We start from the raw sequence: 25,102 nt of genomic DNA, 5'->3' as shown, positions 1-25,102 counted from the left end.
AGCGTGTCTTGGCCAGAGTTATGCATTACTTGTCTGCGTCCTATGGAATTTGCCAATAGCTGTGAGCGATTAGGAACAGGTAGAAATGAATTTAAAGGGGAAATATTTCATGGTACATTAAAGAAATTGGAACATTTCAAATACTTCAATCAGCCAAAATGGTAGTCGGTCAAGTACAACAGAGTTTTGAATATGAAAAGTACCAAGAAATGGGAAATAGGTGAGGACATCATTGTGTTGATAAAGGCTCAGTGAACAATTTTGAAAGATTACAGTGTGATATTAGATATGATAATGGACTGCCTTCTCATTTGTTCCACAATTTATTTGAACTCCACTTACGTCATAATCATGACATGACACCTGTCAGGAATATGAATGAATGCTTATTACCGATGTCCTTAATTGTCCTAACCTAACCAATGCCTAACCCTAACCCAAAAACAATCAAGACCCTCCATTTTACTGAATGACACTTAGTGACATCAATCATGATCATGCTTATAGGGGTGTGAATTTGTTATTTTCATATACGCGCCACAGATTAGGCTGAGATGGATTTTCTCAGTAATTGATTGCGTCCAGCAGTGCATAAAATTAATAAATTGATAATTTACCGTGCATTTATTGGGTTTCTCTCCTGAATGGACCCTCATGTGGATCAGAAGCTTGTAACGGGCATTGAAAGGTTTGAGATTGCGTGGACAGCCTGCCCAGTAGCATATGAAGTCATCTGCCTTCCTCTGGTCCACATGAAGCTTTTCTATGTGCTTTACCAGTTCGTCCTTTTGGTGGTAGACTGTGCTGCAGTCTATCCACAAGCAGCAATGGGCGCCAAAATCTTCCAACTCGCCCTCTAGCATTGGAAACTGGGGTAAAAAGTGTTTGGGTGGAATGACGAGACTCTGACCTTCTTCAGTACGTATTTTTTGGTGTCTTCTTTGAAGCTGGATGTCCCAGTGGGAGTGGTAGGGTGGAGGAGGTTCCTCAGGAATAGAAGCTTCCTTTCTAGGCAGTGAAGCTGGTTCCAGTTGCTGAGGTAACATCTTATTGTCGGTCTCTTCTCTACACGTTTCCGAAATCCTTCCTAATGAACCTGTTTCCTTGTAATTGTGAAGGCGCTGCTGTTCAACTACCATGTTAGTCATTTGCAGAACTTTTCTGCGGCTGCGCTCGGTTGGTGGAGGCAAAGCTAGCGAAGTGTCTGGGTGAGGGTAAACCTGGGGAATGTAAGATCCCCGCACACCCAGGAAATGGCCATAGCCCTCAGACTGTACTGGTGAAATTGTGGACTGTGAGGCGGGTGAGTTATTGACATAAGCCACAAGTGAAGTAGGCGAAGTGCGTATGATGGAGTTGAAATCAATTCCCATCACGTCTGACAAAGGCGACGTGGAAAGAGCTCTCTTCTTTGCATTATTCTGTTTGGGGCTCCCGGTATCTCCCCCGAAAAGGTAAGATGGCAGGGAAGGTGATGCGCCCGTGCTCCCAGAAGCCTCGGTACCAGACATGGCCGTGGCACAGGGGAGGCAGACCTGCTCGTTGCCCAGGTTGGAAGAGGGTCCTTGCCCCAGTGGGGGAAGCACGCGATAGCCAAATGGCCAATCATTTCGTCCGCTAAACACTGACTGGGTTTCGAACAGGCTGAGGGTGGTGGATGCCAGGGAGCCTCTGGACAGCACTGACCTGAAACAAAAAGTTGTTGACATACACATTTTCTGAATGCTCAAGCTTTATAAGCCTCACGGGAAATTCCAACCTGGCATCCGGAGCCTTAGATGCAACATCGTTTTCAAGACCAGGGTTGAGTGACATCGGAACACTGGTTACCTTGAGGTTCAAAGCTGCGGAATGCCTAAGAACTTCAATGAAAGGTCTGATATAAGCATACCCTGCTGGACAAAAGGCTTCAACATGAATAGTATGCCTACATACTGAAGCATATTTTAAGTGAGATGTACTCAACAGATCTATAGAGGCGCTAGAAGTGGGTTGTAACCGCAGTTAAAAACAATCAAAGACCAGACTCTGCTTTGAGAAATTTAACTGCCAGAAGTCCAAACATACATAAATTGTGTTTGTTTTTAGCTACGGAATTTCCCTTGACAACCTGAGTAGGCGCAGACACCTTTGGCTCTGTTAATCACTAAAGAATCACTCAGCTCATTCAGCATTCCCATCAGAACAAACTTACTTGAAGGACCAGTTTCATGCCTAGTTAATTATTAACAAAATAAGAGGCCAACCGGACAGAGATGCCTGCATGAGAGAGCAAAGTGAGAAGTATGTGGCGGTTGATTGCATATTTCAACCTGGAGTATGTGAGATGTGCAGACTATAGACGAGGGAGAAAAAAAATCAAATTCAGATGGCTTTTGCAACTAGTTACGAGTTAGTCTTTCTAGCATTGGGAATCAATGTTATTGTGAGTGAAATAACGTTAATTAGCATGACTAACACAATATACATTAAGAGTAAAACTCAATTTTTGCAAAATATGGTTACCTCTACTGTTGTGGTCATGTTTTAAGTAGTTGTTATCACGTCTACTTATTTATTTTGAAGAAAGTGTTGCTGTAGTTGCCCCTGAATTTTCTGAGTAAGTCAAAATAACCCCAATAAACACTTCCCGTGACACAAGTTATTCTGGCACTCATTTAAAATGTTAGACATAACAAAAAATCAAACAATATGCATAAATCTTGATTGTTGGCCACAATGATATATATACATATATACTATATCTCATCTCATCTCATTTTCTGAACCGCTTTAGCCTCAATAGGGTCACGGGGGGTCCTGGAACCTATCCCAGCTGACTTCGAGCCAGAAGCGGGGGACCCCTAAATTGGTGGTCAGCCAATCGCAGGGCACAAGGAGACAAACATCCATTCACGAAAGCCCAAGGAGAACATGCAAATTCCATACAGGTGGACCGACCTGGATTTGAACCCAGGTCCCCCACCCCCATTTTCTATTATTATTATATATACTTTTTATTTATTAAAAAATGGTAATCATATTAAAATATTAATAATAAAATAATACACAACTAATGTAATAATAAGTAATAATATTAAAGTTATGGGTTTTTTTTACTAGTAAAAATAGTCTCTTTACCTATGAAGGTTTACAACCCCACATAAGAATTTACTAATCCTAGAAATTAAAGTAAAAAACATTGTTTCACTCAAAACATATTGTTTTTTTTTAGCAGGAACATAAAAATTCTATCTAAATGCCCCACAGAAAAATATATAGATATATTGGAAGAAAATGCTCAAATTTGGCCCTAGTTCTGGTGTGAGTGTGTGTGCTTGAATTTATAATTTGGCTTCTCTTTGGTGAAGTCTGCACATTAGTTACCTTTACTGGAAGAGCCGCCTGGAAGTGTAACATCATGCTGGAGTAGCAATGTCGTCGGCTTGACGTCCCGCTTCCCATTTGTCAACACTTTCCTGCGGAGGCTCAGGCTTGGCAAGGCTTGGTGGCCAGCGTTCTGCTTCCTGCCATCTGCACCTGAGAAATATAGACCACCCAACTGAGGAGAAGTCCCAGGCACTTTGATGGCCTGGGACTGGTGCCCTCTCATCCTGCACAGCGGTGGGGACAAGCCACATGGCGATACAAGGATCTGGCAGCCTTTTCCGCTCATGACCGATTGCTCAGAAATAGTTCATGTTGATTCTGGCATCTTTTTGGTCGACATGCTCCTTCTTGCTTAATCCTTTCCTGATGAAGAAGAAGGAACCGGTAAAAAAAATATTAAACCAGGCTGACTTTTGGACTTTGAACATGAAGAAGGCGCTTCGTTGCATTAGTGTAAAATCCATCTACCCATTTATCTATTTTTAACCAGTAAAAAGGTTCCAAAGCTAATGTAAGGGTGGCAAACAAGTCAGACACATAGAGCCAAAAAATTAAAATGTGAGAGTCAAAGAGCCACATTGTACGCGAGAAGCAGCATAAAAAATACTATCTGCCAAACTATTTTTAAAATATAATTTATTATTTGACTTTAATGGGCCATGATGAATTTGAGTGTGTTTTAAGAGAGAATAAAAACAAGAGAAACCAGAAACGACGCAAAGAGCCACATTATATACAAAATATCATAAGAAGCATATAGCCACATTCATTTTGGCCTGCAGCCGCATGCGGCTCGAGAGCCACGCGCTCGCCACCCCTGGGCTAGTACATATTCTGGTTGTAGCGGCCCATTTTTTAATCCCATCTGAGATTGGGTTAGGGCAGGGTACACCCTTAATCGCTTCCGAGCCATTCACAGGGCACATTTGGACAACCATTTGCACAAATATTCAACATTTTAAGAGTATTGAGGTTGGGATTAGAGCCCAGAACCTCAGAACGCTAAGGCCGAAGTCCCAAAAACATATCAACTTTGCAGCCAATGCTGTAAATATCTGTTTCTTATATTATGAAGCAGTAAGATGGAGGAAATTGACAAATAGTTATGTGATAACCAAGCACCCAAACGTCATTAAATTCTAACCAAGTAGGAATGTGCAGATGTATTGCACTTGATGAATCTATGTGCTGAGAAGGTTTAACTCACTTGATGTTGTTTTGTTGCTGCTGTTCTCCACGGTGACATGTCACGATTGGACATTTCCCCCTCCGCTCTGAATGTGAAGTGAGCAACAACAAAAGTGCAACAGGCAACGTGTTGGGATGGGTGGAGGCGCAAATCTTAGCGTCACACTTCTGTCTTCAGGAATTTGATTTTAAATCCACGATAACTTTATGAACATTGAGGATTTGTCTTCCTTTTGAAAAATACTGATGCACTGGAAATGCAAATAAAATCACCTTCAGAAATGACATATTCAAAATAAAAATACCTAGAACAAATGACACCCACACAAACAACCCTTTTAACCATCATTTTAATAAAGAATTTAGTGTGTGCTTTAATTCTTTCAACTTCTTTCTATAACTTCATTTCGAAAAGTAGTCATTTCATTTTCTTCTGCACTTTTAGGACTAATTAAATTTTGACAGTCAACATGAATTAGCATATCGCAACACAAATGTCAAGTTATTTTAAGTCTTAGGTGGCGATATCAAATATAGCTGCATCTTTGTGAGGAAAATATAAATGTTGAAATTGAACATCAAACTTTTCTTGTATTTCTAGACTTAATTTCACACTTAATTTATTTTCTATTCCTATTACTAAAAACATGTATGGAAAGGAGAATTTATGTAAGTACCATTTAACAATATGGTTCAATCCTGGGCTCTGGCCTTCCTGGATGGAGTATTTTAGCTTTCCCAAATTCCCATGATTGCAAACATTTGAACCCCCCCTTACATATTCACTTGATATTTTCATTTTTAAAATGCAAGTCTCCCATTCTCCAATTAAACAGTACAATTCATTCCTAAACATTCAGACAGAATTCATGAAACTGCTCTACTTTGTAATCATACAGTCTATCACTCTCTTCTGGCCCCCACATTTATATCAGATGCTTTCAGTTTTTCACTAAGCAAAAATCCCCCCATTTCCCCCCCTCCACTTCATGCCATCATAAGATTTCTCTTCACTTTGCTTTTAAAGGCTTGTTTTATGGACTTAATTATGAGGGCTGTCTCCTTTTTCGCCTGCAGGGGGTGCTATTAGTCCAGCGGCGGGGTTGCTGCTATGTGAATTGTTTGTAGAAAGTATAATAACGTTAACTATTCCTACACAGTCGCCTGATGATGTAGTAGTTCACTCCGGCTGGCTATTCCTAGAAAGAGGCATTCAATAACATTTAGCTTTATATTGTAGATCTGGACAGTCCGTGGATACGGTGCAATTATGCTATGCAGCCAATGACGGCAGTGACATTACTAGCGCATGAGGCTAAAGCTAACTCTACTAAAGTCGGCAGAAAAGTCGTTTGAATGAAAATAAGAAGTGAGAAGGGCAGACGTGAAAAACAAGGTAAAATTTAATTTGTGCAAATTGTAGTGACATTTATGAAGATGTTTTATGTATGGATATTTATAATTAAATGTTATTATGACTAGATCATTTATGGGTAGTAGAAATACATCTGGTGATGGCAGGTATGATAACGAGCACTTCTGATGTTGCTCAAGGTGGTCCTCAGTGTGCTCAGGGACGTTGTTTGGATGCCCTGATATATGAAAAATTAGTGGGAACATTGATTGGACACTCTAAATTGCCCCTAGGAATGAGTGTGAGTGTGCATGGTTGTCCGTCTCCTCGTGCCCTGCGATTGGCTGGCCAACAATTCAGGGTGTGCCCCCCTCCATCCCACCCTGGTGCCCAAAGTCAGCTGGGATAGGCTCCAGCAACCTCTGTGACCCTTGTGAGGATAAGCGTTTCAGAAAATGAATGCATTGTAGTTCTGGTATACAATTGCTCTGCATCATCTGTACTACTGCACATTCAAACAAAAACTGTAACTGAACTTTGAGAACATTTGTGCTTAGTTCAGTCATAAAAGAGATTGATGGCCCGGGTTATTGTTTGTGCGGGCTAAATGTTTGAGCATACCTCATTCAATGCAACACAAATGATAGTCACCAATAGAAAACAATAGCTTTTTGAACAGCTTTTCACACAACAGTAATGTTTTCGCAATGTATTTAACACGATTTTACATGTCAAAATATGTGCTAACTGAGCACATAGCTAAACAAAATTAGAAACATGAGTTCATTCTTCACAGAGTAATAAAACCCATAATTCAAAAAAGTGATGCATGCGCACTTTAAATTGTGGCTGGCGAATGCATTTCAGATCCAAAAAAGTATGCATGCAGACGAATCAAGTCGACATATTTGTATGACAGCCCAATCGTCTTTGTATTCCAACAGGAAAGCATTTCTTGGCTCGCCTCTGCCTTCCTAACCGATTGTTGTGTTTTCAAATGTCAGAGTGTAACAGGAGGGAATAGCTTCAGAAGCTGCGGGAAGAATAATATCACATGTTTGCTCTTCTAGTCAACATCCAAACGCCCGCAGCAGTGCCTTAGTGGATGTACTCCTGCAACTACTAGACAATTCTAGTGTCCTTTTTCTCCCCCTCTCCTTCTCTTCACCTTTTCTTGCCTCTCTCACATAAAACTACAATATGTCACGGATAAAATTTGAGGCAGATGATTCATAAACGTGCAGTTGAAAGCTCAGCAGTGGATAAAATGCACTAATAGACTCTCCACCACTCACAGGATCCATTTAGGAAACAGTATCTGCACTCCCGGAGGTGCTGTAGCATCCATTCTAGGTGTCAGGAAGGGATGATTTCTCTTGAAGTTATACTGCAATGTTCACTTAGGATAATACACATACATGGACTCTGAGTGCACAACCGTGATTAATTAATCTACTTTTGATCTGCTAATAACGCAAGGTCAGAGAGAGCTGAGTCAATCCTATCAGGAGGGCCTCACTAAGTGTGGGAGATGTCAGCGTCTTGGCGTCATTCGTCTTCATAACGATTCCACAGTAGAGGTGAGTACAGTACTATTTTACAGTCTACTCACATTCCAATATGCTTAGTTTGAGCTTCACAGTTACGGATAGTCAACAAAATCTATCAATCTCGTGGTATGTGCTGAAGACTAAAATGTCCTCGCAATCAAAACTGGTCAACCAGAAATTAGTAACTGTGAAGCTCCTGAAATCTGTTCCAAATTTGCCAATTTATCTTCCTTGACATTTAAAATAAGAAAATGCACAATTTTAAAGTGTGACAATCCTGCAGTGTTAAGTGTTTAAGATATTTTATCGGAAAATGGTCGGGACCGACAATCGTTAATATAAAGGTAGGTATGCGGAGTTCAATGATCATGTTTAATTTCAGTATTTTTTTCCTCTTTTGTGTTCAAGAAAGACTAGATTATATGATATCTGTAAAAATGATTCCTGACTATTATTCTGTGGTATTTGGGTATGTTAAGATGGATTGCAAGGAAAATGGTCGGGCAGAGAATAGTACATATAAAGCGCAAAACAGAAATACGAGCAATACAACTGTCAATTTATTTTCCCTCTATGATCAAAAACAGCTAAAACATGATTTTTCTGTGTGATTATTCAGCACTGTGGAGAGTATTAAGAGTGGATTTTCCATTCTAAAGGTCAGGAGTGATAAACATTAACCAGATGTAATTTTCGCCTATTTTTTATATTTTCCTCCCTTGATATCAATCAATTAAAAAAAACTTCCTGTTTCCCTGGTGCGTGGTCAACATCAAGTTCAGGCCCATATTTTGGAGGGTGATATTACTATACAACTTGTTTGGCAGACAAATCATGCTGCCAAACGTAAAAGCAAATTTATATAGTACACTTTGAAAACCAGACAAAAAAAGGAAAAATCAGCTCCCTTCCATGCATCTACTACCTCCCATTCTGCCTGTCACAAGATGAAGACAAGTGTGAGGGAGATGTTCTTCTGAGCGTCCTCCATCTCCATCCATCACTCCGACGCAGATGTCCCTGACAAACATTACGTTAAAGGTGATGTCCTCTGCTGGCTTTGCTGCTTTATATAAGTCTCCCCAGTATTGCAGTGTTTCTGAAGAGGATGAATCTCAGTAAAAAAAGAAGCAGCGCTGCCTGTTTGGAGCTTATCGCCATGGCCACAGGGCTCCTTTTTAATTTTAGCGCACAATCAAAGCCTTGTGTTGCAAATGATTCTCGCTCACACAACTGCTTCTTGAGTGCCATTAACACTGGAGTATTAAGACGGAAGTGAGCGTGGAAGCACAGCGTTTCTTGAGAAGGGAAGGCAGTCTATGAAATGAAATTGACTTTAACAGCAAGGTACTGAACATTCTAGTGACAGCCTCAAATGTCAACATCTCTTAACAGCTGAAGCTTATCTGAACAAATATTCTTTAAAATGTCACTTAAGAGATTTTTTTTTTTTTAAATTTCATTTTAAATTTGGAAGTTTTGGTCCACACCAATATGTATAGTACTTTATAGAGCCCAAACATTCTTGCATGAATTTTCTCTAGATTTTTGTACCAAACAGTTTTGTCTGCCAAAGATCAATTAACAATTAGGGATGTCCCGATCACATATTTTTGGACCCCAATACAAAACCGAGTCACCTGATTTAGAGGATCTCCCAATACCATACTGCCTGGATTTCGATATTGTGTACTATAAAACATAGGTTTTTATTTCTTTTGAAAAAATCCTTGTTAAGGGCGGCTCGGCAGCTGAGTGGTTAGCGCGTTGGCCTCACATCTCTGGGGTCCTGAGTTCGAATCCAGGTTGGTCCACCTGTGTGGAGTTTGCATGTTCTCCCCAGCCCTCCGTGGGTTTTCTATGGGTACTCCGGTTTCCTCTCACATTCCAAAAACATGCATTGTAGGCTGATTGGACACTCTAAATTGCCCCTAGGTATGAGTGTGAATGGTTGTCCACCTCCTTGTCCACCTCCTTGTCCCCTGCGATCGGCTTGCCACCCATTCAGGGTTTCCCCCCAGTTGGGATAGGTGCCAGACCCCCGCGACCCTAATGGGGATAAAGCGGTTCCGAAAATATATGATAATATAATGAATAAATGGCTTTGAACGCAAATAAATCTTGCTCATGGCATGCACTATGAAATCAACAAGTTGAGTGTTTCAGGTAACTTCCAAACATGGAATTACAGTACGTAAAACCATACTCAATTGTCAGTAAAACGTAAAATTTGGGAATGTTTTTACAACTTGTAACTCTGAGTAAAGGTTTACAATAACATATTGTAGATGGACTTGAATCTGTCATTAACCCCAGCCAAGAGCCCCCTGGTCAGTTACCCCCTGGCATCCATCTTCATTAAAAATAGTGCACTCTGAACAGATGGTCATTAACAGCGCTGCACCCCCAACCCAACACTCTTTTTTAAAGCAAATCTCCTATGTAGGAGGACACTACCTAGAGGACACCCATCATGTGTCTGAACCTGAGAAAATAGTAGTTGGCATACCACCTGCCAATGGGGCTACAAAGTGCTAGAAATGGCTGTGCATGTGCAAACCACTAAACAACCGTGAATCCAGATTGGTTGATTTTGAGACATTTTCTGTCATTTTTCTCCAGTATATCTGGCTGAAAAGGGTAGATAACATCCCCACCATAGAATTCTTCCTAAATATTTCAAGTCACGAGGTTAAAAGCCCAGGTTTGCAGCCTAGATGCATCGGGAGGGATGTTTTCCACAGCATGTAACACTTACAAACCTCCATGCACCCATTAGACGAATGACAATGCAATAGAATAAATTCCATGAGAACAGACAATTCCACAGAGATTCTAAATCAGAAGCAGACAGGCTAACCAATATCGTCCTCCAACCATAACATTTTCTCCATGTCCATATTTTTATGGACCTTCCATGACATGTTTTTCAAGTCAAAAAACAACAACCAAGACATTTGTTATCTGGCAATAGAAGTTTGTGTGTCTGCCTCCTGGGCATGCATGATAGATATGCATTTGGACAGTATACATGGAGCTCTTGTTACATGCCAGACAGACATCATCAGGTAGACAGGGGGTGTGCACAGGGGGTCAGGGGTGACAGCAGGGCATCGGCAAGCACATCATTTGTCTTCTGCTGATTGTTATCCTCTACTGTCACCCTAACAAGGAGATGACGGCATAGATCACGCTCACACACACGCACACAGGTGAAGAGGGCAACAGGCTTCCTGTTAGTTATGTGGCCAAAACCTTGTCTTCTGTGGTTTTGCCTCAAGCAATTGGTCTCATTAGGGCATCTTGGTACAGTAGAATACTTTCCAAATACGTCAATGGCAAAGACTTTTTTGAATAGCAAACTTCTTGCATTTACTTCTATTTTTTTTATTAGTACTATTTCTTCTCCTGCAGTCTGGTATTTTATCTGTTTTCATTCAGTGAACTACTGTTCCAGAATACTATAGGTGGAATGCACCATGTTGATCTATGTTAGCCATTTTTGGGGTGCATGAGACGCCTGTTGGTGTGTGTGTTTTTGGGTGAAGATGTTTTTGTATGGGGGTTTCACGTGTGTCAGTGTGTTTAAGGAAAAGAGAGGGTTTTTGTAGAGTTTTGCGGTTAGGTTAGAACTTTATTTCATCCTGTATCTGGGAAAGTTCTTTGTTGCAGTAGCAAGACAGACACAAGACACACAAAACATTGTAGACCTAGGTAAAAAACTAAATACCAAAATGCAATAAAAAAGACTGAAAAGCAGCAAAAACACTAAACGAGCAAGAGTGGACGGAGCTACCGCTACTGGCTGCCACTTGAGCGGTGCCATCTTGGTTGCAGTAGGAAAAACGGATACAGATACAAGAAAAGACCGTTGTAGAGTTGGATAAAACTGGAACCACACACAGGAAGTCTTCCACAAGATGGGGAACTTCTGCAGACTGTGACCGAATTGTGAGATGTTTTTGTCTGCATTTTCTGAGTGTAGGGTGTATGGCAATTTTGGTAAATGTTAAAAAGATTGTTCCTGTGTGTGAATATTGATTGTACAAAATGTATATCCCAGTTAACTATGGCAGAAGGCATGGTACATAATGAAACCTTGTGAAAATTAGCGACATGGATGATGAATGAATGAATAAATATTTTTTAACGTTCATTTAGCCGGTTAACATCCATTTGCCTTATATTTTCTGCTTTTTTGACCTTTACATTTTTGAAACGCTACCTATTGTAATATGTCGGCGTGACTGACTCCCAAGAGGGAAATGGAAAAATATAATCATGTAGGAAATATGAAAAGCAATCATATTTTCTGTATCAGTAAGCAGGTCTGATGTAGCCGGGGGTCGTTCTGGCTCGCTGCTGTTGCTTGGGGAGCATTTTTGTAGCCCCCCAAGGCTCACCTAGTTAATTAAGTTGAAAAAAAACATATATAAATATATTTCTGCTTTTGGAGCCGTGCAACTTTCACGACTAATTCTCCACACGGTGAATTAGACACCTTTTTTTTCTATTTGTGTGAAACATAGAATCCCCTCAAATTTGCTCTCTGCTGTAATTGTTACGTGGAAATATGCAGCAACACTTGAAAGAAATTCGGAGAAATTGGCTAATAACTATAGAAGTACATGCATTTTGGCCAAGGAGATAAAATAGTAGTGTTGTTTAGAATTTAGATATATAAGTCACCTTAATGTGGGTGTGTATGTCTATCAAATAAATTAAATAAATGAAACAATGCCACTGGCAAAGCAAAAATGGGAAGTCAAAATTCACTCTTGTATTAAGCATATTATTCATTCCTGTATTGACAGAACAAACATCCACACGCAAATTCTTGTGTTTCCAAGTCATCTTGTGATGCAAAATAACCTGCAAGTACGTAAAAAGTCTTGGCTGCATTTTGTTGTCGTGATGACACAAATTACCGTGTTTTTTTGTACGATAAGGAACATTTAAATTCTTTTACTGGCAACCGAATTGAGTCCGAGTATGCTGTTTGCGAACAGAACAAGTCTCCAAAACAAGCATACCCTCTCACTGCCTGTGTCTTTAATGAGCACGTGTCATCCTCCGTGTACCATTGTGTATGCAACCTCGGTTAGGGTTCAAGTGTCATTTTGCATTTGCCCACACAACCGAAGGGAAAACAATATTCCCTCAATGCATAAATAATGGACATGTGACAAGGCCTGCTTATTTTCCCACTGATTGGAATAAACAAAGTATCTTTGTAAAGAAACATCCCGGTTATGGTTGCATGACCGTCTAAGCATTTTTAGACATTTTTGACCAGGGGCTTTCTTCAATGTGTCGTTGAAAATTTCCGTAAAATTCCAACAAACTGTCCGCTACTTAACGTCGACCAATACTTTTCATTTTAAAGTGATAGGACAGGTGAGCAAAGATAAATCAATATCTTGCTATAACTCAAAGATTCGGCACACATTTGTTCACAGGCTATGCATGTTTTCAGCCCCTATATTCATGTATATTTTATGTATTTTGAAACAAATGATCAAAATAACAAGATGTCCCTTTCAATGCATATTAGACAAATTACAGGGCTCCATCTTAATGAGCCCAAAATTAAAGCAAGTATCCTTGACAGATGGGCAACGGTACCTTGACGATATATATTGGATTGGATTGGATTACTTTATTCATCCCGTATTGTTGTTGTCACAGTAGCAAGAGGGTGAGGATGCAGAAATAGGAAAGGCATTTTAGACATAAATAGATAGGTAATTATATATACATATATATATTATATATATATATATATATATATATATATATATATATATATATATAATATATATATATATATGTATACACACATACATATACACATACGTGTACATACACCTATACATATACATACACATATAAGCACATATATACATACATACATACATACACATAGATGTACATGCATGCATACGGTAGGTCTTAATACTCAGCCATTTTTTGTTAAAGAGCCTGACAGGTGATGGGAGGAAGGATTTGCGGAAGCGCTCCTTCCTGCAATGAGGGTGCCGCAGTCTATTGCTAAAAGAGCTTTGGAGGGACACCACAGACTATCCATATTTGCCCACGCTATCTAATGTAGGCAGAGCATGGAACGAAAGTCATCTAATTTAGTTTTATGCTTGATTAACGTCTTATGGCTCTTGAGTTCAAAAGATTTCTTTGGAACTAATTTATAGTCATTTTCATCATTTGCCATGGGAGTAGTTGTGTTCAACTTTTTTTGTTTGCTACGTCCCATTTCGTATAGAGGTTCTTGACAAGTGCACAAAACAAATGGCTAACCTCGCTCTTAAACTGTTCGTCTTTATCAGACTCAGGTCCACGCGAACACATCGAATGGCGCTTTACGACGTGCGGCGTTGTGACAGGTAGAGCTTTTGTTCACTACCTTGCGTGGGAATAATAGATCTGTTTAGCGTTAATCAATGTCTTGTGCGGGCTCATTGAGCAGTGCACTCAGCATCCCGCGTTTGTGTCAGAGAGCCTTTTAATCTAATTGGACATTAAACTCCTGTCATTATTCGTCATGCACCCGAGACTTATTTACGGCACAGCCGCTTGCTTGTCTTTACCTTTTCATTACAGCATGACAGTCTACATCAGCAAAGTCATTAAAGGGAATGAATCAAAGAGGCACACGCTGACGTGGGGCCGAAATGTGTAATTTAATAAAATGCTTGCTTGGCCCGCACATCATTCATATTGTTTGTGGGTACAGCCTTGCAGGTGAGCTAGGCTCTCTGCTACTAAACTACAGAGAGTAGATAGATAAAAGCTAGACACCGCTGTTCAAATGACAGGTTATTCTAATACGTACACCGAAAGTCTAATAACGCAGCTATTATAATTAGTGTTGTGGCTGCGTTCAGAGGCAACTAATCACATTCAGACTTATGTTAAATGGGAGTCAACACACATCTACCGCAGTTTAACGTGGGATCTATTAACGCAGTGGTTGGACACAGGTGGACGAGGGGGTTGCCAATGAGGAGGACTCCAACGTTCCTCTCAGGGACTTCAGTGTTTGTGTGGGCAATGAAAGTCATTCCTGTGCAACGATGTCTCGCGTTCTCAAGGAAGGACCTCGTACTTGTGATAAAGTCATGAAAACTCTTCATAGAACTTGCTACAGTCTTCCCTCGATTATCGAGACTTCACTTATCGTGAATTCACTTCTTCGCGATTTTTTCTGCTATCAATAATTACATTTTCCTTTTTTAAGTTCATAAAAATGTGAAATTCTACGCTGAAATTCGTAAGCGGAAACCACTCCCCGGTCTTCCGCTTGCTACTAGGACTCAGCACCAAAGGAAAACCCTAGACTGGTCTTGTTTGGTTCAAATAAAGTCCTGCACCTACTTCGGCCCTATGTGGAATAGTTTGGAGACCTCTGGCTTAAAGATGATGTGTACTAGCTGATATTTGAACTGCAAACATTTTGTCAAAAAAATAATACAGTTTGGAATTTCAAAAGATTGTATTGAATACTGCTTCGAGATTGTTAAATGCGGGTATGTCATGTGACATTGTTTGTTAGTCTGTTTAACAACTTGTGATGTTATTTATATTGATTATGATACACAATGCAGCCATTGAGCCGCTTGCTGGTGTAGAGGTTCACTCGCCTGACTTCCGTGTGGGCAAATGTGGGCTCGATTCTCGCTGGTGGCAGTATGATTCTGAGTGTACATGGTCCTTTTGTCTGCCCTACAGCTGACTGGTGATCAGGCTGACCAAAATCAGCTAGGATAGGCTCTGGCAACCCCCGTAACCCTTATGGAAGATGGATAAAATTTTGCAGCCGTTGTTCATACATTCAATACTACTAACTACTGTGGATATTTGTTTGTCAGCTGTGAATGATCCTTGTTTTCTTACATTATACATGGTTAGTTGGTCCTTGATGACGTTGTTTTCTTAACGGAGAATGAATGTGTTGTTTACTGAGATTATTCTGTGTTGCTACTGTTCCACTATGTACACTAGTGTCCTTGAGTTAGGGAGAAAAAGGGAGATGAGCCTAAAGTGTGCACATTCGCGAGGATACAGTGCTTGTTTCGTTTATTCACCCGGCCTTATTCGGGCGATACAATACAATCAAGAATAGAAAAGTGCGCACTGGTGCAGTATTGCTCCTGTGAGGGGAAACAATGTCTACATTTCTTTTTGGTGGGTGCCTTGAGGGCCACAGTTTCTCCGGTCTTGTTTAATCTAACAAAAGGGCAGCTGGAGGATGTTCGAGGGGGCGTCCTCGTTCATTTCCCAGTGTGCACGCTGCGACTGGAGATCGCCTTTCATGGCTGTTTTAGCAAGCACTTTAAATGGAAATGTACTTGACATATAAAGTGGTATAATTATTGAATGTTTGAACTCCACTTAGTATCTCTGAGAGGAATCACCTTATGAATGACTGACCAGCGCTTTCCCTGCTTAACATCCTTTTCTGGATCTGTAATTTTGAATTGAGTGTTTTTCCACAATCCTCCATTGCTGTACAGCAATTACAGCCAGTGAACATTTCATTAGGCTAATATGTCTTGGCTGAGCTGGTGTGACATTATTGTGCTGAGCGTACTGTTTTCATCACATTGCATGGCAATAAAAATAAGGGGGCGACACACCCACTAAGCCCTTCAGAAAGCAGCAAAATTAATTAAGTTTGTGAATGTAACGCCTTCTTGGCAAATTAATTTGTTGCAGGCAGCTCGTAGTAAATAGTTGTTTGCTTTGTTTCATCAACCATTGCTGTTTGCAATTTTTCATTGATCTAACTTGGAAAGTGGGGAATTCTTCCATAATATGGATGCTAGTGCGACATGGTGTGTTGGTTATTATAACACATTAATGTAATCTGCAAAGTTCCTGATGTAAAAGCAGCAACGCTCTTTCTTACAAATAATTCATCATTCCATAATATTACACCCAAAATTCATACCGCTGCTAATTCTAAAATGTTATGCTTTTGGGAAGAATCTGTCGATTGGTCCCTCTTGGCATTACCAGGTGTACCGATCAATATTATCAAGCATATTGGATCAATGCGCCACATAGCAGCTCAAACAAAAATCTTTGGATTTGTACAGAAAGTTTTTAAACTTAATATACTTCAAGGTAAAGTATTAGATCGCTAAAGTATTAGATAGAGATAAACTCGGAAAATGGAATACAGTATATTACAATGACATACAACTGATGGTAATTGACAAATACATGCAGAACTTTATTTAACGTCTCCCATGGATAACAGTAACAAAATACCTCATAATGATACATGACAGGCTAACATTTTGATGTATAATGATGATTTGAGATACAAAAGCTGGTATTGGATGAAATGAAACGTGTACGTCAACTCGCTGCTGTCGTAAAATTGACGAAAACCTATAAATAATACTAATGAATGAACACCTAGTAAGCATCTAATGATTATTTCCGTCACATTTTACTCATTGATTCCTCTTCATCTCTGTGTGGAGCTCACTTCCCACACAGCATGCTGCGAGACTCAATCCGATGCACTTTGCACGGGAAATTAATTCTATTATTAAACACGCTGCACTTCAGAAATTTCAATTAGTGGCAGCAGCTTGAGCATGAGAAAGGCAAACCGCGTCCCACCCTGCACTCTCATGCTTGAATATTGTATGAGGCCCACCTTGTCACCCCTCACACCTCACAAGTCAAGTGTCCAGAGGTGGGGGGTTCATTTATGCTTATATTAATGCTTGGTGATGGGCAGATGGCCGCCGCAGACAACAGGTCCACAGTTGAAGACTACTTATGCAGCCATCAAGAAGTCAAATGTATTCAATTGGTCCGAAGTGTTGCTATGGAGAGCTCTAACGTAAAATGGGCACTTTAGCTAATGGGCTGACGAGGTGTAATGAACGGTGGGTGTGTTTCCGAGTGGACATCTGACACACACCTGAATTAACACCAGTGACTTACAGGCTTACTTGGTCCACAGATTTGCACTATGTCGCAGAATATGATTCAGAACAAGCAGTGCGAATGGCTATCATATTAGATGTTTGTATGAGACTGGTGGGTTACACTAGATGAGTATGGAAAAATGTAATGAGAGTATTGGAATTCGGGAGGAGTGAGGCAGGGTGGTGGGAGGCAGTGTTATATGTAAAAATGACTTTAAAAACTCATCACTTGAGATGGGTGGGTTAACACTGGGGCATCAGCATGAGCTCACCTTGTGTCATTCAATGTACAGTGGTACCTCAAGGGGGGGGGGGACTTTTTGCATGGCAACACGCTCGTTTTATAACATAAACAAATTTAAATTAACTTGGATTACGATGCAGACACACTCAAAAATAAGTTTAATCGAACCTAACACTAAACTTAATTCTAATTTTGCTTGACATTTTGATACCTTTCTTCTCCCGGGTTGGCTCTTTTTGCCCCGCCTCCACCCTGAGTTTCAGATGCAACCTTTCGATGGTAGTTCCTGAAAAATATTCCGAAAATGATGCACACAAATGTCCTCACAATAGGATAACGCACGACCACTTGCCAATGAGAAGCAGTATATACGCCATTCGCAGAGACGTTACAAAGAGGGAGTTGCGACCTGAGACATTACACTAGGGAGTTGCGGGGAGAGAGACAGTGCCCATGATATTCTTATGAGCAGCATCTCGCGTCCGCTGTCTGCTCGTATATCAACATTTGTCTCGTATCTCAAGATAAATATTTGCCCAAAATTTTACTCGTATCTTGAATTACTCATATGTCAGGCCACTCGTATGTCGAGGTACCACTGTACCGCTTAAAAAAAATATCTCATGACACACACACTTTGTCGTTTGTCAATGAAAATTGTGCACCTGTCGACACGATTATCTTTTCCAAAGTGCTCGTAAATTTGAAGCAAGCATCTTCCCTTCAAACCACTTTGAAATGGAGCCCGAAAACAAATGTAAATTTAACAAGGAACATCAGGACAGAACATGAGCAGAAAGCTGATTCGTTAACTAGGAATGACTGAAAATAATTATCCAAAGGGCAGCTCACATCTCAATAACAACCAAAATATTCTCTACCGTGCATAGCCAGAAACGTCAAACAACTACTCTTGCTTTTCCCCAGTTCATGTTTCTTATGGTAATCTAGTATAAGTCACACATTATATTTCATGAAAGCGATACAGAATTGTCAACACATTATGTTTTGTGGTCCCATGAAGTACAATCATCATTACTAATATCCACTTTAGCCATTCGCTCATGGTTTTGCAGACTCGAGCACTCTTTTCCTGTCGGCTACAACGTCCCTGGTCGCCAACTGGCCCCGAGTCGAGGTAGAAAAAAAAAGGTCAAAGCAATTTATATGTGACACATAGACTTTGATCGCTTTGCTATCGCCTCGGGGCTAAGCCTGGCCCTCTCGCCGGTACCGCCGACTCCACCGGCATGTGCTTATTGACACAGACAGATGGACGCACGCGCGTGGGCACGCACGTCAACTGCGTTTAACATGAGCATGGGAATAAGTCGGAGACGTTCAGCCTTTACGGTGTCTTTTATATCTTTGTGTTGAGCAGTCAAGTCAATTCATTTTTTGTTGCGGATGAAGTTAATTTGAGATCTGATCTGGATCGTGATCACGCCACACAAACTCAGCCAGTATCGCTGTATTTCTAGTGACTGCATTAAAATGTCAGGCTGCAGAAAAATGAAGACATGGCAGATTCACTACCCTTGCACAATAATAGATGATGTGCTTATATGTGGCTTTATTTATTGGACACATCTGTGCAGGTTAGGAGTGGCGTGAAGAAGGGGGTGGTAGATTTGCTGGAAAGACCAGGAGGCTCAAGTTGCCTTCATGAATACCCATCATGCCAATTCCACTGTGATTTACAGTTTGTGCTGCCAAATAGAGTGGAGGTGTGCCAAATGACCTTCACACACACATGGGGGAATAATGCTTCTGAAACATGTTCACTGAAGAGGTTAATTATCATCATAATGATGGCAGTGGCAATAAACCTACCGGGCATAAAAATTAAACCATTCATGTAGTTTATTTAATAGTGACGTCACACCAACATGGAGTTGATTAGGTCTAATTTTCTCTTTCGTCTTGAAATTCTAGCAACCTTTTTGCAAGGGGCGGTGTATGATGTTTGGGCTCAGTCTGTTTGCTTCTGGGTGTTTGTGGACACCATGCTGTTTGCCTGATGAGCCCAGATGTTGAGTGTCACCGGATTTTCAAATGAATGCAGATCATTTTGCTCTTTTCTTTTTAGATCAATTGATGATCCTAATAAGATTTTTTTTGTCGAATTTTGCATTGCATTTACGTACAAGAAACAAAAGCAAGTGTATATCATTTTTATTGGATGACCAATGGTTAAATTGTTGAGGAAGGCACCGTAGTTTTACTTCCGTTGTAGCGTAAAAAATACGTGGAGTTTCTTTGTAAGTTCTTTTTTGTGTTAACGTACTATGTCACTATTTTACCCGGTGAAATTTGAATCCTTAATCTTGACAACTAATGCGTCATTTACTCAATTCATTTTTGGCATGACTACATATGGTGGATGTGCACATGATCATTGCTAACGTTAATCTGCAGTATGTAAGTCTATGTCTTTTCTGATTGAAATGCAACATTGGTATGCTAACGCGATATGATTCTCCATTGTGAAGCGCTTATCTGGCAACCATAAGGGGAAGGGATGTTGTGCACGTTAATATTTTAATCTTGGTTGCAATACGACTAGTCTTATATATTGCTCCTTTAATCACAACTGTTTCATTCTCACCACAAAAAGAACTTTTTTTTCTGCAAAAGACTTGCAAAGCGATTATTCTTGCTTAATCTCCTCATTTTGAAAACGGCATTCTTCAGTAACCCTTTTGTGAAATCTCATGAGAATCATTGAGATCTATGCCCTATTGTTCCCAAGAATCACAGAAACTGCGATGAATTTTCAAAAGTAGCGTCTATAACTTAAAAAACAGTGGTTATGACTGGAGCTGACACTTTAGAGGATTATTGAACGTTTATTTATGCTGCATTTATGCTGCATATATATATATATATATATATATATATATATATATATATATATATACTCCCACTTGAGGCACTTGTGCCTACTTCGTGATTTTGTTAGGTGTAATGTGTAATGTGTAATGTGGCTACGACAAATTGAAAACTTTTTTTATTAAACATAGTTTAAATGTTAGCAAAACATTTATTCGTGAATGTATACCTACTATGCCTACTATGCTTATTTTGAATTTAAATGGTGGTAATTTTGGAGTTAAGTGTTTATATTAATGGCATTTTTATATCATAGTTTTGAAAACCGCAGTGCTATATTGTCAGGTAAATCGTTTTAAATGAATATCACAATGAAATGTGGCGTGCATTTCAAGTGGCATTATGGTGCGGTGGCCCGACTAGACCACTTTCCCTCAACGTGTCCAATCTTCTCTTCCGCTGATCTTTATAAGTGCATTAAGCAGTGCTGAAAATCAGAACGTCCCATTTGCCAGACCTTTTAACTGGAGGCTCTTAACACTCAAGTCCACAGATCATGAACCCAATCAAGCCAGGCAATTTGCGTCCAATTTATTACGTCCGGGCCGTGCTGCCATTGGTCCATGGTCCCCCCCGGTGGTGCGTCCCAGTCCTGTGGAAGCACCGTGTTTCTTTTTGTTATTGGCCTTTTGATTTATACGGCCCATCGCATCGAGAATGGTCAGGGAGCAGACGGAGTGCCTAGTGCCCGCCGAAGGGAGAATAATGCGCTTGGCCATTATGAGCTCCCTTGTCAGCTCATGGCAATATCATGAAGAAGGAAGATGGAGTGACTCATTCAACTGTAGAAATGTGCTGCAAAGTCACCTAACAGTGAAAACGATTAACACATTGAATTTACTTATATTAGTGTCGAAAAAGACAACACGCCATCATAAAATCTTAACTTAAATGAAAAGTTCATCCTTTTTTTCATCTTGCATACCGCACATCCTTGAAAGGGTTGCTGGAGCATAACCCAGCTGTCTTCAGGCCAACTAAAGGCAGACTTCACCCTAGACTGGTCGCCAGTCAGTCGTAGGGGACACAGCGAGACAAACGACCATCCACACTGCCAACTATACTGCCACCAAGCAAGCAAGGACAGGGAGTGGCGTGTGCTAACAAAAACTTAAATGACTATGGCAGGATTACCAGAAAATAATAGACTTGGGAATCAAATAAGAAAATCAAACCTGACGGGGGAGTTCATGGGCATAACAAACACAGACGATCTGACCGGGGATGACAAACACACAGGGTTTAAATAGACAGACATGGGTTGATGAGACAATCAGAAACACAGATCCCACAAGGGAAAAACTTTTAAAAAAACAATCCCTAACAATATCTCTAGATTTTTATGTTCATTTTTGGGGGCAGAATAGTTCTAAAAAACATTTATTGTTGCCGACCAACACTCAATTTGCAATGACATGGAGCAAGATGTCTGTGGTTGTTGGTGGTGGGGTGCCAACATGTGGCTGATGATAACGGATCTTATGACTGTCCCTAAATGATAAATTGGCTGCAGCTTTTTCAAAAGTAGCCCTTTGGTTACTTTGATAAATGATATCTCTCTTTGTCCTCAAACTGTTTTTCCTGTCTCTTGCCAAGAAGCAGGTTCACATCATATTCCTAACGCTTCCACCCTCCAGTGGACCCTATTTGCATGCTATCTTAACCTATGCATGATGTGCTATGAGGTATTAACCAGCAAGCTGGTGTCAGTCTTTTATTCCACGTCTTCAAAAGGAGATAAACTGAATTTGGTGTTACGAAATGGCTTGTCGGCAGCATGCGAGGTCTATGTAGACAATTTCCGAGGCTGAAAGTGCATGGCTTAAAATCCTTGCATCTGAACCTGTAAATTGAATAAGCTTGACAAATGGATTATCTGCACACAATGAGGGTCGACTAATCGTCTTTTGTTACGTTCCAATTTGAAAAGCCCACCTGAAGCCGGCGTGAGAAAAAAGTGAGGATTCTTACGTATGAAACACGTCTGTGTTGTAATTCCGCTCCTTCAAATAATAAATACAAGCAAAGAGAAAGTGAGGAATGATGTGAGGCCCCTAAGTCATCCGTCAGACTGACAACCTTGAAATGGAACAATAGTGGTGTCTCCTCCCCACCTGGGCCTCATGCTGCTTTACTTAAATAACTCTTGTATTCATGAGATTGCCTCCCAACACCGAAGACGCCGTATGGCAATCGAACGGAACGCCAAGAAGAAGGGGTAAATCTGACACCTACAGAAATGTTCCTTTGATTAATGGCTACTAGTTCAATAAGGTAGAGAGTTAAAGCTCTAAGAGTATCAAGATACGTTTATCAGTGAACTCTTGAACAGTTTAAAGTTTTTCAGGCGGGCATTTGTCAGTACGGGGCTGTAGAGGTCAGGATGTACACCTGCTGGAAACCCATCAGTTACCTTTCCTTTCTCCTCTGTTTGAACTTTACGGTGTATTAACCAAAATTGTTAGACGATAGGTTTTAGCAGTACTTTATCACTGAATAAGTTCTTGAAATGTATTATATTGTATTGTTTATGAAAAACATTTACAATGAAAACTTCATTTTATATGCCGAATTAATGATGAGAAGTTAATAATTTGACCATAATTGGATAAAAACTATCCTCATGAAGCTGCATTTTGTGGGATTGCCATATATCAACCCACTTACTATTAATCAAGCAAAATGGCTTACACTGAATAGGCAGACGGGTTCTCACATGTCTCCCTGCCCCAGCACGCCCATTTTGCCCTATTAAAACCCAAAATTAAGTTTTGCCTGACAACCAGACATGGTTGATTACCCCGTCACTCTCTAAACCAACACAGATGTTCGCCTTAGAAAAGGGTTCACTTGTGGAGGAATAATTGTTTTTAAGAACTAGAATATAATTACATTTGGCTTTTGAACGTGTTTACATGGTTTCATAAAACCAGATTAATGAAAAACCCAATGTTGAAAGGCTTAATGGCTGAATGTAAATTAGCTACTGTTCTTTCCTGATCTGCACTAGAAGCATCATGGCCGCCAATTGTAAATGTCAAACAGGAGACAATACACATGTACCAAAAATCAGGCCAAACCTGAGCATTTCCCCTCATTGCAATTAAAGTCTGCCTTCACGTAGCAGTTTTGAGATTATTCCAATTACGTATCTACTCAAATGTGAGTCAAAAGGCGAAAATGGCACTGGGTCTAATATTTGTAAAGATGTTTAGAGGGCTTTGTTGGGGTGGGGTCAGGCTTTAGTCCCTTTATATACAGTAATATCTTTAGTAATAAGTTTAATTTTTGAATAATATGATAACATCTACTCACATATCTTGCTCATTCGCTGCCACCATAGTTGTCAAATGTATTTTAAGTAGGAGGGCAAGTAAATGGGTACACGGTCGATTGGTCGCCGGTCTTTTGGTCGCCGATCTTTTGGTCGCCGATCTTTTGGTCGCCGGTCTTTAGGTCGCCCGGAAGGTAAGTGATAATTACCATTTAAATCGTTGCTCAAATTCCCTAAATACAAACTGCGAATTACTATTTAGTCATACTTAATGCCCTATTAATTATTAGGCTAAAGAAAAGCTCCAAATTTCCCGGACTTTTATTGTTTTTTGTTGGAGAACTTGCTAAGACCCTGACGGATGTACCTTCCTAAGGAGACAACTCATGTACATACAAACTCTTATACACTCACACGTCGGCTCAGTGAAACTGCTCATGGCCATTGTTGGCTTTTATTGATGCGTAGACCGTGTTGTTTTACCTTGTTTTGTCGCCGGTCTTTTGGTCGTCGGTCTTTTGGTCGCCGGTCTTTTGGTCGCCCGTTATCGCGGTCGGGGCGACCAAAAGACTGGCGACCAATCGACCGCACGCGAGTAAATGAGTCAACCCACTCACTCCCGATGATGGCATTAGAGTTCCAATCCATTTTGGCATGCAGATATGCAATTTAGAAATATCGTTTAAAAAGACCAAATGTACTTGCTTGTACATCACCAGCCAAAAGTAAGAATAAATGATAATTGACGCCGGTCAATACAGTGTAGTCACTTGCCTCATGCTGTCTAAAGTAACACAGCTCGTACATTACCATGCTTGTTAATTCATCCCCCAGACTGCTTTAATGGAATGTGATGCTCCATCAGGTTCTTGTCCTTCTAATTGTCACCCCTACGGCTCCATCGTTTGTCAGATCCCACAACCGTCTGTCGTTTCTTTTGTTGAAACAAAAAGGATCTGGGCCGCAGTGGAGAAATTGGTTGGAGGCGGGGCACGTCACATAAGGAACTTTTAGATGAAATTAATCATCAATCCGTTTTCTATTATGCTTTTCCATTTTATACTCCCAGGTGAGACTGAGGCTGGGGATTTCCGGGAGTAATATGTGGGTTATGAGGAAAGCTCATTTTTTGCAGATAAAAAGGACAATTTCATAGTGCAAATTGTTCATACTTTAGGATTAAAATGATCAGTGAGATATCGCGCCCCGTAAATATTATTGTTTCTTTTTTAGTGAGTCAAGCACATTACTTCTCTTATACAGGAT

At 40.3% G+C, this 25,102-nt stretch overlaps 1 protein-coding gene across 1 annotated transcript in view; it reads right to left on the bottom strand.

The window, feature by feature from the left end:
* The window catches only part of glis3 (GLIS family zinc finger 3), an 11,646-nt gene extending 7,010 nt beyond the window's left edge, over window positions 1-4,636 (bottom strand). The window contains exons 1-4 of the mRNA XM_077623563.1: window positions 4,577-4,636; window positions 3,367-3,732; window positions 1,760-1,895; window positions 618-1,686 (exon numbers count right to left, since the gene is read on the bottom strand). Of these exons, the coding sequence (XP_077479689.1) occupies window positions 618-1,686; window positions 1,760-1,895; window positions 3,367-3,655 (1,494 nt within the window). The 5' untranslated portion in view covers window positions 3,656-3,732; window positions 4,577-4,636. The remainder of the gene's footprint in view (window positions 1-617; window positions 1,687-1,759; window positions 1,896-3,366; window positions 3,733-4,576) is intronic.
* Window positions 4,637-25,102: the final 20,466 nt, after the last annotated feature.

This window comes from Stigmatopora argus, chromosome 16, assembly GCF_051989625.1.
Source record: "Stigmatopora argus isolate UIUO_Sarg chromosome 16, RoL_Sarg_1.0, whole genome shotgun sequence".
NCBI lineage: Eukaryota > Metazoa > Chordata > Actinopteri > Syngnathiformes > Syngnathidae > Stigmatopora > Stigmatopora argus.
This window is presented reverse-complemented; position numbering and strand designations above follow the sequence as displayed.